This window comes from Salmo salar, chromosome 21 (assembly GCF_965601325.2).
Source record: "Salmo salar chromosome 21, fSalSal1, whole genome shotgun sequence".
Classification (NCBI taxonomy): domain Eukaryota; kingdom Metazoa; phylum Chordata; class Actinopteri; order Salmoniformes; family Salmonidae; genus Salmo; species Salmo salar.
In genome coordinates this window covers 32542501-32560000 of record NC_138311.1, presented here as the reverse complement: position 1 = coordinate 32560000, position 17500 = coordinate 32542501, and the positions used below count along the sequence as shown (strand labels likewise).

Genomic DNA, 17500 nt, shown 5'->3' with positions numbered 1-17500 from the left:
CTGAGAGTCATTTAGCCTTTAGCTAGGAAGACCAAACCGTATGTCTGGAGCGTGGAGAGAGGGAGAGGGGGAGAGAGGGAATGGAGAATAGGAGAGAGGGAGAAGGAGAGTGTATGGATGGGAATTCCCAATTTCCCAGACATGGTTGATTTATTATTATTTTTATTTTATTTATCTAGGCAAGTCAGTTAAGAACAAATTCTTATTTTCAATGACGGCCTAGGAACAGTAGGTTAACTGCCTTGTTCAGGGGCAGAACGACAGATTTTTACCTTAACCCAACCAAATAATGAGAAAACAAACAGATAATTACTTGACACATTGGAAAGAATTTACAAAAAACAGAGCAAACTAGAATGCTATTTGGCCCTAAACAAAGAGTACACAGTGGCAGAATACCTGACCACTGTGACTGACCCAAACTTAAGGAAAGCTTTGACTATGTACAGACTCAGTAAGCATAGTCTTGCTATTGAGAAAGGCCGACAAAGGCAGACCTGTCTCTCAGGAGAAGACAGCCTATGTGCACACTGCCAACAAAATGAGGTGGAAACTGAGCTGCACTTCCTAACCTCCTGCCAAATGTATGACCATATTAGAGACACAGATTTCCCTCAGATTACACAGACCCACAAAGAATTTGAAAACAAATCCAATCTTGATAAACTCCCATATCTATTGGGTGAGATACCACAGTGTGCCATCACAGCAGCAAGATATGTGACCTGTTGCCACAAGAAAAGGGCAACCAGTGAAGAACAAACACCATTGAAAATACAACCTATATCTATGTTTATTTATTTTCCCTTTGTGTACTTTCATTACAACACTGTATATAGATATAATATGACATTTGAAATGTATTTATTATTTTGGAACTTGTGAGTGTAATGTTTACTGTTAACTTTTGTTTATTATCTATTTCACTTGCTTTGGCAATGTAAACATATGTTTCAAAAGGCCAATACAGCCCCTTAAATTGAAATGTAATTGAATTAAGAGAGGGAGAGGGAGGGAGAGAGGGAGAGAGAGAGAGATAGAGGGAGAGAGAGAGAGAGAGATAGATAGAGAGAGAGGGAGAGAGGGGGAGAGAGAGAGAGAGAGAGAGAGAGAGAGAGGGAGAGAGAGAGGGACAGAGAGAGAGAGAGAGGGAGAGAGAGAGGGAGAGAGAGAGGGGGAGAGAGAGGGAGAGAGAGAGGGGGAGAGAGAGAGGGAGAGAGAGGGAGAGAGAGAGAGAGGGAGAGAGAGGGGAGAGAGAGAGAGAGGGAGAGGGAGAGAGAGAGGGAGAGGGAGAGAGAGAGGGAGGGAGAGAGAGAGAGAGGGGGGGGAGAGAGAGAGGGGGAGTACTCTCGTTCAGCCAGAGATAGGTGAGCTATATCCTATGCTCACACAAAAACGAATATAACAGAGCAGCCACAAAGCTCTGAGGAGCTTAGAAATGCCAATTTCTCAAGGAATGATTAAAAACATGTCACCACGGCTAATTTCACTATCAAATGTCACCCATAGCTCTGTCCCATAGCTGTCTCTGGCTCCATTGAAAACCAGCCATTCGTTCTACACTGATTTCCTCACAGAGACCCTGCAGACACATTTAGTGTCAGCAATAAAACTACACTCCATTAAGACTGGACCGGAGAGGACAGGAGGTGGAGGAGAGAAGGCTGGTTGGCGTTTCAGTGTGAGAGAGTGTGTGTGTCAGATACACAGACAGAGTGAGGGTGTGTGTGTTTGCCCATCTGTGTGTGTGGTCACCCTGCCCAACCGTTTACCCACTAGACTGTGGAATGTTTTTTCTGTGTGAGAATGGTTGCCATAGGAGATGGCAATAAGGCTCTCTCCCTAAGAACCCCTGATCACCCTTTTCCCTCTCCCCCTCACCCTGTCTCCACTCTCTCCCCTCTCTCTCTGATTCTCCCCCTCTCTCCCTGACTCTCTCTGATCCACTGCCAGGGTAAGAGGGAGAGAGGCCCACTGTGTTAGGGCCCACTGAGGTGCCAAACCCCGATCCTCTTCCCTCCTCCCCAACCCAGGGCCCAGCACCCAGAGAGGAGCCAGAAGACTACCCCACGGAGATATTTGAACAGAGGACAACCAGGAGGGGCTGGAATAAGGGAGAGAGAGGTAGAATTAGCCCACATGTTGTCTCTTCTCTTTCTTCAGTTAATGGAATCAGTCGAACAAGTATAGGGCAGCAAGGGGACAGCAGAGAACAGTACTAAAGCAAGTATGGTGTTTGTGAACCGACCTTCTGGTAGTATTTGACCTCGTAGTCCAGTATGATGCCGTTGGGTCTCTCTGGTTCCAGCCAGGACAGAGAGATGCTGTTACGAGACGTACGGTCCTTCCTGATTACAGTCACTGGAGAAGGGGCTGGAGAGAACAGAGAGAGAGCGATGATTGACCATATAGAACAACCTATAGCAGTTCACAGGAAGTTCATGCAGCATGTTCAGTCAGCAGTTTGTATCCTGTTAATAGTTCCTATTGAAGGGGTTTCTGTTGGTTCCTGTTGGTCTAATTGAGTTAATTAGTCCACCAGAGGATAACCAGAGGAGGTCCATAGTGGAAGGGGGAGAACAGCGGGAGTCATAACATACATCCACACAGACTGCATCTATACTACAGGCCAGAGTCTCAGAGATCAACCCCAGAGCCAGCAGGCACCATGATATCATCCCCGATGTATAGGGTAACATCAGAGGATATATAAACCTCATCCCTCCATGCATGCCCCCAGTGTATTACCCTCCCTCCATCCCTCCATCCCTCTCTCTCATGTCGCATCGCCTTGGGAGCTCACATGGTCTCAATCTGGCACAGTAATTTAACTTAGGACTCCCTCCATCTCTCCCGCCATTCCTCTCTCCCCCCTTTTCCACTTTTACAGTTGTCTAATTGCTAGCTGGAGCTGAGAGGCCAGGCTGCCATATGAAGACTGAGCTTTAATTTTATTAGACCACAGGAAACAACATGTTTGTCTTTGAAATGTTCGAGCCTGTCTTGATTCTGATGATACAGCTTCAGAAGGGCTGGCTGGTTTTTTCCACTGGAAGTTATTTTCTCTCTGTTAATGAATCCATATGGAGCGAGCGAGTCTAATTTCAGTCTCCACCCTCTCTTGCTCTGTCTCTCATTCCCTTTGTTTCTGATAGTGTATAGCTGTTGTTTTATTGGTTCTGTAGTTTACGGGTGTAATGATTTATTATGTCTGGGCTGAAGACAGGTTCTCTCTCTCTCTCTCTCTCTCTCTCTCTCTCTCTCTCTCTCTCTCTCTCTCTCTCTCTCTCTCTCTCTCTCTCTCTCTCTCTCTCTCTCTCTCTCTCTCTCTCTCTCCCCTCTGAACAGCTCTTGGGGGCTTCTTCTCTCTCTCTCAGTCTCCCAAATAAGTCCCAATAGCCCACTGCAGAGAGGAGAGGATTTGACTCAAGTGTGTGTGTGTGTGTGTGTGTGTGTGTGTGTGTGTGTGTGTGTGTGTGTGTGTGTGTGTGTGTGTGTGTGTGTGTGTGTGTGTGTGTGTGTGTGTGTGTGTGTGTGTGTGTGTGTATGTAGGAGAGGGGCTGAGACTCGTCTGACGACACCCTGTCAGAATATCCGGACGATTCCCTCCCTTCCGAGACGGCCGGTGAATCCAGCTTTTAACAGCTTTGGCAGGTTTAAACTGAGTGTGTCGGTGTAGTGTGTTTGTGTGTGTTTCTCTCTGACAGAGGGCAGCTTGCGGGTCCTCTCTCTCCTCGGACAGACCCACATGTGTGTTTAGGGAGCTGTACAGTGACAACCCTAATCCTTGTCAGCTCAGTGTGATGGGTAATGCAGCTGCAGCATGAGGATGATGTGTGTGTGGATGCTTTGTTTGTATGTTATGGGGACAAACTAAAGAAAATACTTTTCACACATTCCAACCTTTAGTCTATTTTCATCAGCTGAAGGACCATCCCACATTAAACTCTTACTCCTACTATTCTCATCACACTCTCAGGAGACAGCTTGGTGAAATATGCAACCTTGACATCTACAGTAAATGCATAACTGGTGATATGAACCCGATGTCAGTGTCCTTTTAAAAAGGCACAGAGAGACGAGAGGAAGGTTATAGGATCTGTGGGTAAAAACATGATAAGGATACACATACTCTAAGCACACACACAGACTGATAGAGAGCTCTGTTGAAATCTGCTATCTTGTTTTGCACCCAAATTACTGAGCTCTCTGAACTTAGATGTCCTGGTACCCCTTGGTCAGTTTTTCTTAATATGTTTACTAGTTTTGTATATTGTATATTGTATGTGTTTGATGTATTTATGCAGGGCTCATCTGTAAAAGAGACCCTAGTCTCAGCATGACTATCCTGTCAAAATAAAGCTACAAAATTAAATCAAAAAGACATAATCAGTGGATCTGGTGTTTTTGTAGCCTCTACCCTCCCACTCCCTTAGAGCGGTACACACAAGTCAGGAGATGAGTGAAGAGCACTAAATCTGTATGCACACACACACACACACACACACACACACACACACACACACACACACACACACACACACACACACACACACACACACACACACACACACACACACACACACAAAACACATAAAATCGGTATTTACTGCTCATCTCTCTGCCGTCATTTCAAAGGGATGTGTCTGGGCTCTGTCAGCCTTTATAGAGCACAGCTGGGATAACACACAGGACACTCAGCACACACCTCATTGTACACAGCAGTGTGTGTGTGTGTGTGTGTGTGTGTGTGTGTGTGTGTGTGTGTGTGTGTGTGTGTGTGTGTGTGTGTGTGTGTGTGGTGTGTGTGTGTGTGTGTGTGTGTGTGTGTGTGTGTGTACACCCCAAGCTACACCACAGGATCTATTGGGGTGAGGGCCAAAACATGTATAAACCCTGTTTCTCTCTCTGCATGCAATTAACAGTGCATTGAGTACACATTACTTTAGCTAGCATTATCCTCCACCAACCAGAGACTGTAGTGTGGTTGACAGTGACGTCTGGTCTCCTGGCTCCTGAACTAACTGAAACAGTCCCATCTATCACCACTCTGTCACACAGAAAGACAGAGGCATTCACCTACTGTAGCACTACAACAAGAGAGAGGAGACAGGACCCATTGCCCCAGTGGACAGAGATGCACGGAGAAAGAGTCTTCTAGCAGAAAGGAAAGTCTAACTCAATGAAAAATATAGGACTGTAATGGGAGGAGTCAGCACCATAACTACAACACACATTTACAGTTGAAGTCAGAAGTTTACATACAGCTTAGCCAAATACATTTAAACTCAATTTTTCACAATTCCTGACTTTTAATCCTAGTAAAAATTCCCTGACTTAGGTCAGTAAGGATCATCACTTTATTTTAAGAATGTGAAATGTCAGAATAATAGTAGAGGAAATGATTTATTTCAGCTTTTATTTCTTTCATCACATTCCCAGTGGGTCAGAAGTTGACATACACTCAATTAGTATTTGGAAGCATTGCCTTTAAATGTAAATAGCCTTCCACAACCTTCCCACAATAAGCTGGGTGAATTTTGGCCCATTCCTCCTGACAGAGCTAGTGTAACTGAGTCAGGTTTGTAGGCCTCCTTGCTCGCACACGCTTTTTCAGTTCTGCCCACAAGTTTTCTATGGGATTGAGGTCAGGGCTTTGTGATGGCCACTCCAATACCTTGACTTTGTTGTCCTTAAGCCATTTTGACAACTTTGGAAGTCTGATTGTGGTCATTGTCCATTTGGAAGACCTATTTGCAAACAAGCTTAAACTTCCTGACTGATGTCTTGAGATGTTGCTTCAATATATCCACAGAATTTTCCTACCTCATGATGCCATCTATTTTGTGAAGTGCACCAGTCCCTCCTGCAGCAAAGCACCCCCACATGATGCTGCCACCCCCATGCTTCACGCTTGGGATGGTGTTCTTCGGCTTGCAAGCCTCCCCCTTTTTCCTCCAAACATAACAATGGTCATTATGGCCAAACAGTAATATTTTTGTTTCATCAGTCCAGAGAATATTTCTCCAAAAATGATGATCTTTGTCCCCATGTGCAGTTGCAAACTGTAGTCTGGCTTTTTTATGGCGGTTTTGAGCAGTGGCTTCTTCCTTGCTGAGTGGCCTTTCAGGTTATGTTGATATAGGACTCGTTTTACTGTGGATATAGATACTTTTGTACGTGTTTCCTCCAGCATCTTCACAAGGTCCTTGTTGTTCTGGGATTGATTTGCACTTTTCACACCAAAGTACGTTCATCTCTAGGAGACAGAATGCATCTCCTTCCTGAGCGGTATGAAGGCTGTGTGGTCCCATCGTATTTATACTTGCATACTATTGTTTGTACAGATGAACGTGGTACCTTCAGGCGTTTGGAAATTACTCCCAAGGATGAACCAGACTTGTTGAGGTCTACAATTTCTTTCTGAGGTCTTGGCTGATTTCTTTAGATTTTCCCATGATGTCAAGCAAAGAGGCACTGAGTTTGAAGGTAGGCCTTGAAATACATCCACAGGTACACCTCCAATTGACTCAAATTATTTCAATTAGCCTATCAGAAGCTTCTAAAGCCATGCCATCATTGTCTGGAATTTTCCAAGTTGTTTAAAGGCACAGTCAACTTAGTGTATGTAAACTGACCCACTGGAATTGTGATACAGTGAATTATAATTGAAATAATCTGTCTGTAAACAATTGTTGGAAAAATTACTTGTGTCATGCACAAAGTAGATGTCCTAACCGACTTGCCAAAACTATAGTTTGTTAAAAATACATTTGTGGAGTGGTTGAAAAACGAGTTTTAATGACTCCAACCTAAGTGTATGTAAACTTCCGACTTCAACTGTATGACTGAACAGGGAGGGAGAGAGATGTGTATGGGGAATGAAAGACAGAGACAGAAACAGAGACACAGGGAAAGATAGAAGGACAGAGAGAAAGAACCACAGACAGGGATGTATAAAGAGAGAGAAGGAGAGGGAGGGTGTAGTGAAATCTAGTCATCATGCATGCATTCCTAGTTTGGTATCAGAATGTTGAGGTTTGTTACATTCCGCTGCAGAAAAATTGATTTGTCTCCGGGAGGGACTTTCACTGGGCCAAGTCCTCCCCTGGGATGTTGGAGAATGTTGGGATGTTGGAGAAATTTGGGATTGTGGAGAATGTTTATATGAGAGATCGATGTGAGCAGCCCATCCCTGTGTTACAACAGCCTGTGTGTGTGTGTGTGTGTGTGTGTGTGTGTGTGTGTGTGTGTGTGTGTGTGTGTGTGTGTGTGTGTGTGTGTGTGTGTGTGTGTGTGTGTGTGTGTGTGTGTGTGTGTTAAAGTGAGTTAATGTGTGAAAAAGTGTTTATATGAAAGGTTGATGTGAACCCGTTTCATTATAACGACTGTCTGTAATAACTGAAAAACAACACAAAGATTTATACAGAGTGTATTTGTGAGGGAGACATTTAATACTGGTGATAAAACACTGAAGAACACTGGCTGGGATCAGAAGCCATGGATTAGAGGCAACATCCGCACCGAGCTAAAGTCTAGAGCTGCCGCTTTCAAGGAGCGGGACACTTATAAGAAGTCTCGCTATGCCCTCAGACGAACCATCAAACAGGCAAAGCGTCAATACAGGACTAAGATCGAATCCTACTACACCGGCTCAGACGCTCGTTGGATGTGGCAGGGCTTGAAAAATATTACGGACCAGAAAGGGAAACCCAGCCACGAGCTGCCCAGTGACGCGAGCCTACCAGATGAGCTAAATGCCTTTTATGATCGACTCGAGGCAAGCAACACTGAAGCATGCACGAGAACACCAGCTGTTCCGGACGACTGTGTGACCACGCTCTCTGTAGCAGCTGTGAGCAAGACCTTTAATCAGGTCAACATTCACAAAGCTGTGGTGCCAGACAGATTACCAGGACGTGTACTCAAAGTATGCGTGGACCAACTGTCAAGTGTCTTCACTGACATTTTCAACCTCTCCCTGACCGAGTCTGTAATACCTACATGTTTCAAGCAGACCACCATAGTCCCTGTGCACAAGAAAGTGAAGGTAACCTGCATAAATGATTACCAATCTGTGGCACTAATGTCGGTAGCCATGAAGTGCTTTGAAAGGCTGGTCATGGCTCACATCAACAGCATTGTCCCGGACACCCTAGACCCACTCCAATTCTCATTCCGCCCCAACAGATCCACAGATGATGCAATCTCAATTGCACTCCAAACTGCCCTTTCCTACCTGGACAAAAGGAACACCTACGTGAGAATGCTGTTCATTGACTACAGCTCAGCGTTCAACACCATAGTGCTCACAATGCTCATCACTAAGCTTAGGATCCTGGGACGAAACACCTCCCTCTGCAACTGGATCCGGGACTTCCTGACGGTCCGCCCCCAGGTGATAAGGGTAGGAAACAACACATCTGTCGTGCTGATCCTCAACCCCGGGGGCCCTCAGGGGTGCGTGCTTAGTCCCCTCCTGTACTCCCTGTTCACCCATGACTGTGTGGCCAAGCATGTCTCCAACACCATCATTAAGTTTGCTGACGACACAACAGTAGTAGGCCTGATTATCGACAATGATGAGACAGCCTATAGACAGCCTATAGGAAGGAGATCAGAGACCTGGCAGTGTGGTGCCAGGACAACAACCTCTCCCTCAATGTGAGCAAGACAAAGGAGCTGATCGTGGACTACAGGAAAAGGAGGGCCAAACAGGCCCCCATTAACATCGACGGGGTTGAAGTGGAGCGGGTCGAGAGTTTCAAGTTCCTTGGTGTCCACATCACCAACGAACTATCATGGTCCAAACACACCAAGAAAGTTGTGAAGAGGGCACGACAAAACCTTTTCCCCCTCAGAAGACTGAAAAGATTTGGCATGGGTCCTCAGATCCTCAAAAGGTTCTACAGCTGCGTCATTGAGAGAATCCTGACCGGTGGCATCACTGCCTTATATGGCAACTGCTCGGCATCTGACCGTAATGCGCTCAGTGCGTACGGCCCAGTACATCAATGGGGGCAAGCTTCCTGACTTCCAGGACGTCTATACTAGGCAGTGTCAGAGGAAGGCCCTAAAATTGGTCAAATACTCCAGTCACCCAAGTCATAGACTGTTCTCTTTGCTACCGCATGGCAAGCGGTACCGGAGCGCAAAGTCTAGGACCAAAAGGCTCCCTAAACGCTTCCACCCTCAAGCCATAAGACTGCTGAACAATTAATCAAATGGCCACCCGGACTTTTACATTGACCCCCCCCCCTTTGTTTTTACAATGCTGCCACTCGCTGTTTATTATCTATGCATAGTCACTTTACAAATTACCTGGACTAACCTGTATCTCCGCACATTGACTAGGTACCGGTACCCCTGTATATAGCCTCCTTATTGTTATGTAATTTTCTTGTGTTACTTTTAGATTTGATTTGTTAAAAAAAACAATCACTTTAGTTTATTTTGTAAATATTTTCTTAATGCTATTTCTAGAACTGCATTGTTGGTTAAGGGCTTGTATAGTAAGCATTTCACGGTAAGGTCTACTACACCTGTTGTATTCAGCGCATGTGACAAATAAAATGTGATTTGATTTGTAAATGTCCAGAGCTGATGGTTGGAATGAATGCATGAATGTACGTTTATGTGTGTGTCTTCATCTCCGGCCGTACCTGCTTGGTTGGTAGTGATGGTCACAGCAGCATATTGCCTCATGGTTGGGGCTAACTGGGACACTCCATTTTGAGCTTCGATTTCGAAGGTGTAGTTGGTGTGAGCCAGCAGGTCTCCCACGGTTACGGTAGTGTTCTGCAGGCCTGCAGCACGGGGGAGGAACCGCACATTACTGCGACACGCCTCACACACCCTCTGGCCCTGCCTGCAGCGCTTACACAGCACGGTGAAGGTGACGTCCTTACGACCTCCTGTGTCCTCCGGCCAGGACCAGTCCAGAATCACTGAGGTCTCATTGATGACTGAGATCACGTTACGAGGAGCGGAGGGAGGACCTGGAGAGAGAGAGAGAGAGAGAGAGAGAGAGAGAGAGAGAGATAGAGAGAGAGAGAGAGAGAGAGAGAGAGAGAGAGAGAGAGAGAGAGAGAGAGCAATGAAAATACATAATATTTCTTGAGCGAAAGGTCAGGGAGCCAGGAACATAATTACAAATCCCTTGTACACAGCAAAGTAACCGCAAGAAGCCCAAACAGATAAAATATTTGACTAAAACATAATCATTTCAAACCTTATAATTGAACACGATCACATACAGTGCATTTGGAAAGTATTCAGACCACCTGACTTAATCCACATTATGTTACGTTACAGGCTTATTCTAAAATGGATTCAATAAAAAGAATCCTCATCAATCTACACACAATAGCCAATAATAACAAAGTGAAAACAGGTTTCTAGAAATGTATTAAAAATAAAAAAAGGAAATACCTTATTTACATAAGTATTCAGACCCTTTGCTATGAAACTAGAAATTGAGCTCAGGTGCATCCTGTTTCCATTGATCATCCTTGAGATGTTTCTACAACTTGATTGGAGTCCACCTGTGGTAAATTCAATTGATTGGACATGATTTGGAAAGGCACACACCTGTCTATATAAAGTCCCACAGTTGACAGTGCATGTCAGAGTAAAAACCAAGCCATGAGGTAGAACGAACTGTCCGTAGAGCTCCAAGATAGGATTGTGTCGAGGCACAGATCTGGGGAAGGGTACCAAAAAATGTCTGCAGCATTGAAGTTCCCCAAGAACACAGTGGCCTCCATCATTACTAAATGGAAGAGATTTGGAACCACCAAGACTCTTCCTAGAGCTGGCCGCACGACCAAACGCTGGTTGGCACAGCTGGTGAAGAACCTACAGGAAGGCCAAGTCACAGATCCTAGGGGCATCCCTCTGCCCACACAGTAGCTCCCCTTACCTGAATGCCAAGCTTCACATCTGGAGGAAACCTGGCACCATCCCTACGGTGAAGCATGGTGGTGGCAGTATCATGCTGTGGGGATGTGTTTCAGCGGCAGGGACTGGGAGATTAGTCAGGATCGAGGGAAAGATTAACGGAACAAAATACAGAGATCCTTGATGAAAATCTGCTCCAGAGCGCTCAGGACCTCAGACTGGGGTGAAGGTTCACCTTCCAACAGGACAACGACGCTAAGCACACAGCCAAGACAACGCAGGAGTGGCTTCGGGACAAGTTTATGAATGTCCTTGAGTGGCCCAGCCAGAGCCCGGACTTGAAACCAATCGAACATCTGTGGAGAGACCTGAAAATAGCTGTGAGTGACGCTCCCCATCCAACCTGACAGAGTTTGAGAGGATCTGCAGAGAATAGCGGGAGAAACTCCCCAAAAACAGGTGTGCCAAGCTTGTAGCGTCATAACCAAGAAGACTGGAGGTTGTAATCTCTGCCAAAGATGCTTCAACAAAGTACTGAGTAAAGGGTCTGAATACATATGTAAATGTGATTTATATATATATATATAATATATATATATATATATATATATATATATATATATATATATGTTTTGCAAACATTTGTAAAAACCTGTTTTTGCTTTGTCATTATGGGGTATTGTGTGTAGATTTATGAGGGTGGTGGGGGGGACAATTTAATCAATTTTATAATAAGGCTGTAATATAACAAAATGTGGAAAACGTCAAGAGGTCTGCATACTTTCCGAATGCACTGTATATCTGTCTATTAGGCATGGGAATAATTTAAAACAGATTTCCTAAATGAAAATATCTATGTAGCTTTTTTGGGCCAAATTCAGCCCGCGGGCCAGCAGTTCAGGAACCCTGTAATATATAAATCAATATGTGTGTGTGATGGAGTGACAGCAGTCTGTCTCTTTGGGCAGAAGATTCAGTTCAGTCACCAGTCAAAGGGAGGGAGAATGGAGAAAGCAAGGACACAGAATAAGACCAAACCTCAAACTCTCTCTGACAGATGGAAATGGCATGTTTTACTGTGAACAGATTCTCTGAATATTTCCAGACTTTATTATCAGACCTATGGAAGTCATTACACTGGGACCTAACCAGAACCACTGAAGAGATCCACTGTAAAGAAATGGAACAAGGGAGGAGATAGGGCGAGGAGGATTGATTTTGACAATATAAAGCCTTGTTGGTTGGTTTGTTTGTCTGCGGTGTTGGGGGTTCAGATGGTGGATACAGTCAACTTTACAGTACTCAACTGTTCTAGGTCCTTGACTCCACTCTACTGCACATTCACAACGCTCATCTAGCTGCCTGAACATAATACTAATGAGACCAGAGATCTGGGTTTCACATCAGTCTCCAACCTCAGGCTGCCACATAGGGTGTGTCATGTATAGAGGTATAGAACACCAGATGTGATATGAGATCAGTTCATACAGTCATACTGGTGTAAATACATGTTCCTGTCCAATCTTGACCTTCCTTTCCAGACTCCTGCTCATTACCTGAGTCTATAAAGGTTTTAGGACTGTAAAACAGAACTCTAACAGATCAGTATGAGGAAACTGGAAATAAGGGTATGCTGTGGTTGTTCTGAACTCCCCCCAGGGACTACAGACATGGCTGCTGCTGCTGGTTTAATAGGACAGCAGTCATCAAGGATTCCAGGGCAGTGATCTATGGGTAATGTAGTTTAGGATACAGCCATCTGCTTCTGTAAACCATCCGGATACAGCTCAGAGAGAGAGAGGGGAATGATGATGAGCGAGAGAGAGAGCGAGAGAGAGAGAGAGAGAGAGAGAGAGGAGAGAGAGAGAGAGAGAGAGAGAGAGATGTTGTCCTCAGAGACACAGTGGCTGAAATTGTTGAGAGAATATACAAACAGAGAGACACACACACACACAGACGTACGTGTGCAGGCCATAGATGGCGGGTCTCCATCAGCTCGGAAGTAGTTTTTCTCGCAGCCACAGTGTAGCGCTCCCTCATGATGGGTGAAGCTGTGAGGTGGACACTTAGAACACTGGACGTTACCCAGCAGAGACTTATAGAACCCTGCTCTGCATGCTGGAGAGAGAGAAGGAGAGGGAGGGGAGAGATAGAAGGAGAGGGAGGGAGGGGGAGAGAGAAGGAGAGGGAGGGGGAGAGAGAGAAGGAGAGGGAGGGGGAGAGATAGAAGGAGAGGGAGGGAGGGGGAGAGAGAAGGAGAGGGAGGGGGAGAGATAGAAGGAGAGGGAGGGGGAGAGATAGAAGGAGAGGGAGGGGAGAGATAGAAGGAGAGGGAGGGAGGGGGAGAGAGAAGGAGAGGGAGGGGGAGAGATAGAAGGAGAGGGAGGGGGAGAGATAGAAGGAGAGGGAGGGGAGAGATAGAAGGAGAGGGAGGGGAGAGAGAGAAGGAGAGGGAGAGGAGAGATAGAAGGAGAGGGAGGGGAGAGATAGAAGGAGAGGGAGGGGAGAGATAGAAGGAGAGGGAGAGGAGAGATAGAAGGAGAAGGAGAGGAGAGATAGAAGGAGAGGGAGGGGGAGAGAGAGAAGGAGAGGGAGGGGGAGAGATAGAAGGAGAGGGAGGGGGAGAGATAGAAGGAGAGGGAGGGGGAGAGAGAGAAGGAGAGGGAGGGGGAGAGATAGAAGGAGAGGGAGGGGGAGAGATAGAAGGAGAGGGAGGGGGAGAGATAGAAGGAGAGGGAGGGGGAGAGAGAGAAGGAGAGGGAGGGGGAGAGAGAAGGAGAGGGAGGGGGAGAGATAGAAGGAGAGGGAGGGGGAGAGAGAGAAGGAGAGGGAGGGGGAGAGAGAAGGAGAGGGAGGGGGAGAGATAGAAGGAGAGGGAGGGGGAGAGAGAAGGAGAGGGAGGGGGAGAGATAGAAGGAGAGGGAGGGGGAGAGAGAAGGAGAGGGAGGGGGGAGAGAGAGAGAGATGTGGTGAGTATATATAGCAGGATTGACAATAACAATAACGTTCCATAGAGAAATGAAAAATGTCACGACAATAGATCAAATCATATCCATAAAGGTATAATTAATAATCAAGGTTAACAACTAGAAGAATACAGAATGAAAGACACATGGTGAGAGAGGGAGAGGTCAACAGGAGGAGGACGAAAGACGGGAGATTTGGGGGGGATGGTGACACTTTCTTTTTTTCGAATCCAACCTTTCATTACTGTACAGGCTAGATGAATGACTTTAATCTTCTCTGATGACCGTGAGTATGAACCCACCGCCACAACCACCACAACCACACACACACTGTAAATCTATACCGGGGAGAATGGGAGAGAAGAATAGAACATGGAAACAGTGCCTCTCTCCCAGACCCATCCAGGACCCAGTATGAAGGATGTAAATGAAGCTGTTCAATTGGAGGGGAGGCTCAGTAACTACACTATTCCCCAGCATCCTGTTCTACTGCTAATGAACGGGGAGAATGACCAAACCACCAACATATCCCACTCTCCTCCTCTCTTATTTCAGATCTAATCATTTTCATCTGATCCATGCTGAGCAGCAACGCTTTAAAGTCAGTCAGCGAGCAGATTCTCTCAGAGACGTTTAACTCCACTTTCCAGCCCAGACTCTATAAGGGTTAGGGGTGTGTGTGTTACACTTCTGTAATGTTATTCTTTTAGAGAATCAGCAGGCAGGCAGCACTTAGTCCAGATATACAGTCGCTGCTTCTGGACATAACAGTAAGAAATACAGAGGAGTAGAAATGTCCCCAGTCAGCAGTATAAAGGCTGGTAGGACTGGTGGACAACATCAGTGGAACGTGTAGCTACGTTCATCTCTTACAGCCCCTCAAGGTTACTCATGACAGAGTCCTATTCACTACTGTCTCCCCACTGTCTGAGGTATCAGCAGAGGCCTGTGTGTGTGTGTGTGTGTGTGTGTGTGTGTGCTGTGTGTGTGTGTGTGTGTGTGGGTGCGTGTGTGTGTGTGTGTGTGTGTGTGTGTGTGTGTGTGTATGTGATTGGTGTGTGAAATCAATGTCAACACTTTTTTCGGCCAATCAGCTGACATTGTTCCCAAATGGGATAACCACCCAGTCAGCACAGTCAGCACATTCACACACAAACAGCACAACAAAGAATGAACCCCTAACTAAATGAACCCCACAAAATCTGCTAAAATCACTCGATTCGATTTTATTCTTGACAGGCCTCAGTCCTATGAGTACTTATCTAGGATATGTCAATATAATCTTATTCATTCTGATCTAAAAGGCTAAACTGATCCTAGATCAGCACTACTACTCTGAGATGCTTTGTGGATACGGGCTGTGATCTCTGTGAAGACTAAATAAGTATGCCAGACAGTGTAGTATCAGATGATGATGATAATATCAGGTCTATCTCTGAGTAACTCTTCTGTGTTATGTTCCACACACAAAGCAGAGCTGGCCACAGGCCCACACTTCTTCTCTCCTACATCAGACCTCAGACCCTCACAGCCCCAGGACCCATAGGATCCCCGGCCAACTTATCAAAGTGTTACATGATGGAGAAGAGGGAGGGAGGGAGAGAGAGTGTGTGTGTGACGTGATAGAAAAGTAATATGACAATGCGTGTGAGCTCGACTAAGGAAACCTCTTCAGAAAACAGAGTGTGTGTGTGAACTAGCCTGTGTTATTGATTAAACGTGCTGTGTGTGTGGGACATGAGTTTATCTGTTCGTGTTTGTAGGCTATGTGTGTGTATCCATGATTCCCAGGCCTCCCACCAAACACCTCATGACCTCAGATATGTGAGATAAGCATCTCATATCCACTCTGCTCCTTTTAACTGCACTTTTATCCATCAGACAGAAGATATGAGGGACAAAGACTGAGTAGAAAGATGGAGAGAGAGAGTGGGAGAGAAAGGAGAGGGGAGTAGAGAGAAGAGAGTGAAAGCGAGAGAGAGAGAGAGAGACAGAGAGGGGGAGATGGTAGGACAGAAAAGAGAGTGGAGGAAAGAGAGTTAGAACGAAGAGAGAGAGAGAGAGAGAGAGAGAGAGAGAGAGAGAGAGAGAGAGGGAGGGAGAGGGTAGGACAGAAAAGAGAGTGGAGGAAAGAGAGTTAGAAAGGAGAGAGAGAGAGAGAGAGAGAGAGAGAGAGAGACAGAGAGGGGGAGATGGTAGGACAGAAAAGAGAGTGGAGGAAAGAGAGTTAGAACGAAGAGAGAGAGAGAGAGAGAGAGAGAGAGAGAGAGAGGGAGGGAGAGGGTAGGACAGAAAAGAGAGTGGAGGAAAGAGAGTTAGAAAGGAGAGAGAGAGAGAGAGAGAGAGAGAGAGACATCCAGACAGAGCTGTCAGTGACTGAGGGGTTATTGTGGACAAGTGCATCCATTCAGCAGGCCTGTTAGCACTAATTATATCAGTAACACTATCCCTGTCTGCTGCTCTCAAGACCTGGCCATGATAGAATACCTAGTCCCATGGCGAAGGCACACACAAACATACACCCACACCATTGTCCACATTCTCGTCCCTGTGTGCTAGTGTCAGCCATATGATATGACAGGTGATGTGTAAAGCTCCATTGTCCAGCTGTATGGAAGACTGTGGAGCATCAGTGACATAATTAGCAGAATCGCTAGAGGCCGAGGTCACACAATACCTCATCTAATATTAAATAGTCTGCTGATTGTCTCCTTTAATCTGGGGTGCAGGTACACACACACGCACACACGCACGCACGCACGCACGCACGCACGCACGCACGCACGCACGCACACACACACACACACACACACACACACACACACACACACACACACAGTAAACAGTAAACAGAGCAGAAACAGAGTGCGGACTAAACAAATGATTTCCTGCTTCAGAGACCTACTCCCTCCAGTCTACAAGGTCACAGCGACTTTTAGCCCCTTTCCCTCCTTTCCTTCCTTCCTTCCTTCCTTCCCTCCTTCCTTCGTACCTCCCTCCCTCCATCAATTGCCTCATATAGACAGATTGGATCAGTGTTCCTGTGGGAGAGGGACTGCTCAGAGTTAGATGGAAGGAGTTTCTAAGGAGGTAAAGAGGGAGGGAGAGAGAGAGAGATAGAGAGAGAGCGAAAAGGCAAGAAAGAGGGACAGGGGGATGCCAAAGCCCCCCCTCCCTGACCTCCACCCCTCCCCCGCCATGTTCCCCGACTGTTGTGTGGTGGCTATATTAGCACGGTAATGTGTCCTGAACACTGGGGACTGTTTACTCTACCAAACATGTGTTTCCTGCCTGCTACAATGCTGCTACTGTAGACCCAAACCCTCTCTTCTCTTCTCCTCTCCTCTCCTCTCCTCCTCCCTCTCCTCTCCTCTCCTCTCCTCTCCTTTCCTTTCCTCTCCTCTCCCCTTTCCTCTCCTCTCCTCTCCTCTCCTTTCCACTCCTCTCCACTCCTCTCATCAACTCTCCCCTTTCCTTTCCTTTCCTTTCCTTTCCTCTCCTCTCCTCTCCTCTCCTTTCCACTCCTCTCCTCTTTCCTTTCCTTTCCTTTCCTTTCCTTTCCTTTCCTTTCCTTTCCTTTCCTTTCCTTTCCTTTCCTTTCCTTTCCTTTCCTTTCCTTTCCTTTCCTTTCCTCT

At 46.2% G+C, this 17500-nt stretch overlaps 1 protein-coding gene across 2 annotated transcripts in view; it reads right to left on the bottom strand.

Annotated features, from left to right (window-relative positions):
* The window catches only part of epha3 (eph receptor A3), a 147784-nt gene that overhangs the window by 56533 nt on the left and 73751 nt on the right, over window positions 1–17500 (bottom strand). For both annotated transcript variants that reach the window (XM_045704677.2, XM_045704676.2), the window contains exons 4-6: window positions 12862–13017; window positions 9663–9998; window positions 2249–2373 (exon numbers count right to left, since the gene is read on the bottom strand). In XM_045704677.2, coding sequence (XP_045560633.1) covers window positions 2249–2373; window positions 9663–9998; window positions 12862–13017 — 617 coding nt within the window. The remainder of the gene's footprint in view (window positions 1–2248; window positions 2374–9662; window positions 9999–12861; window positions 13018–17500) is intronic.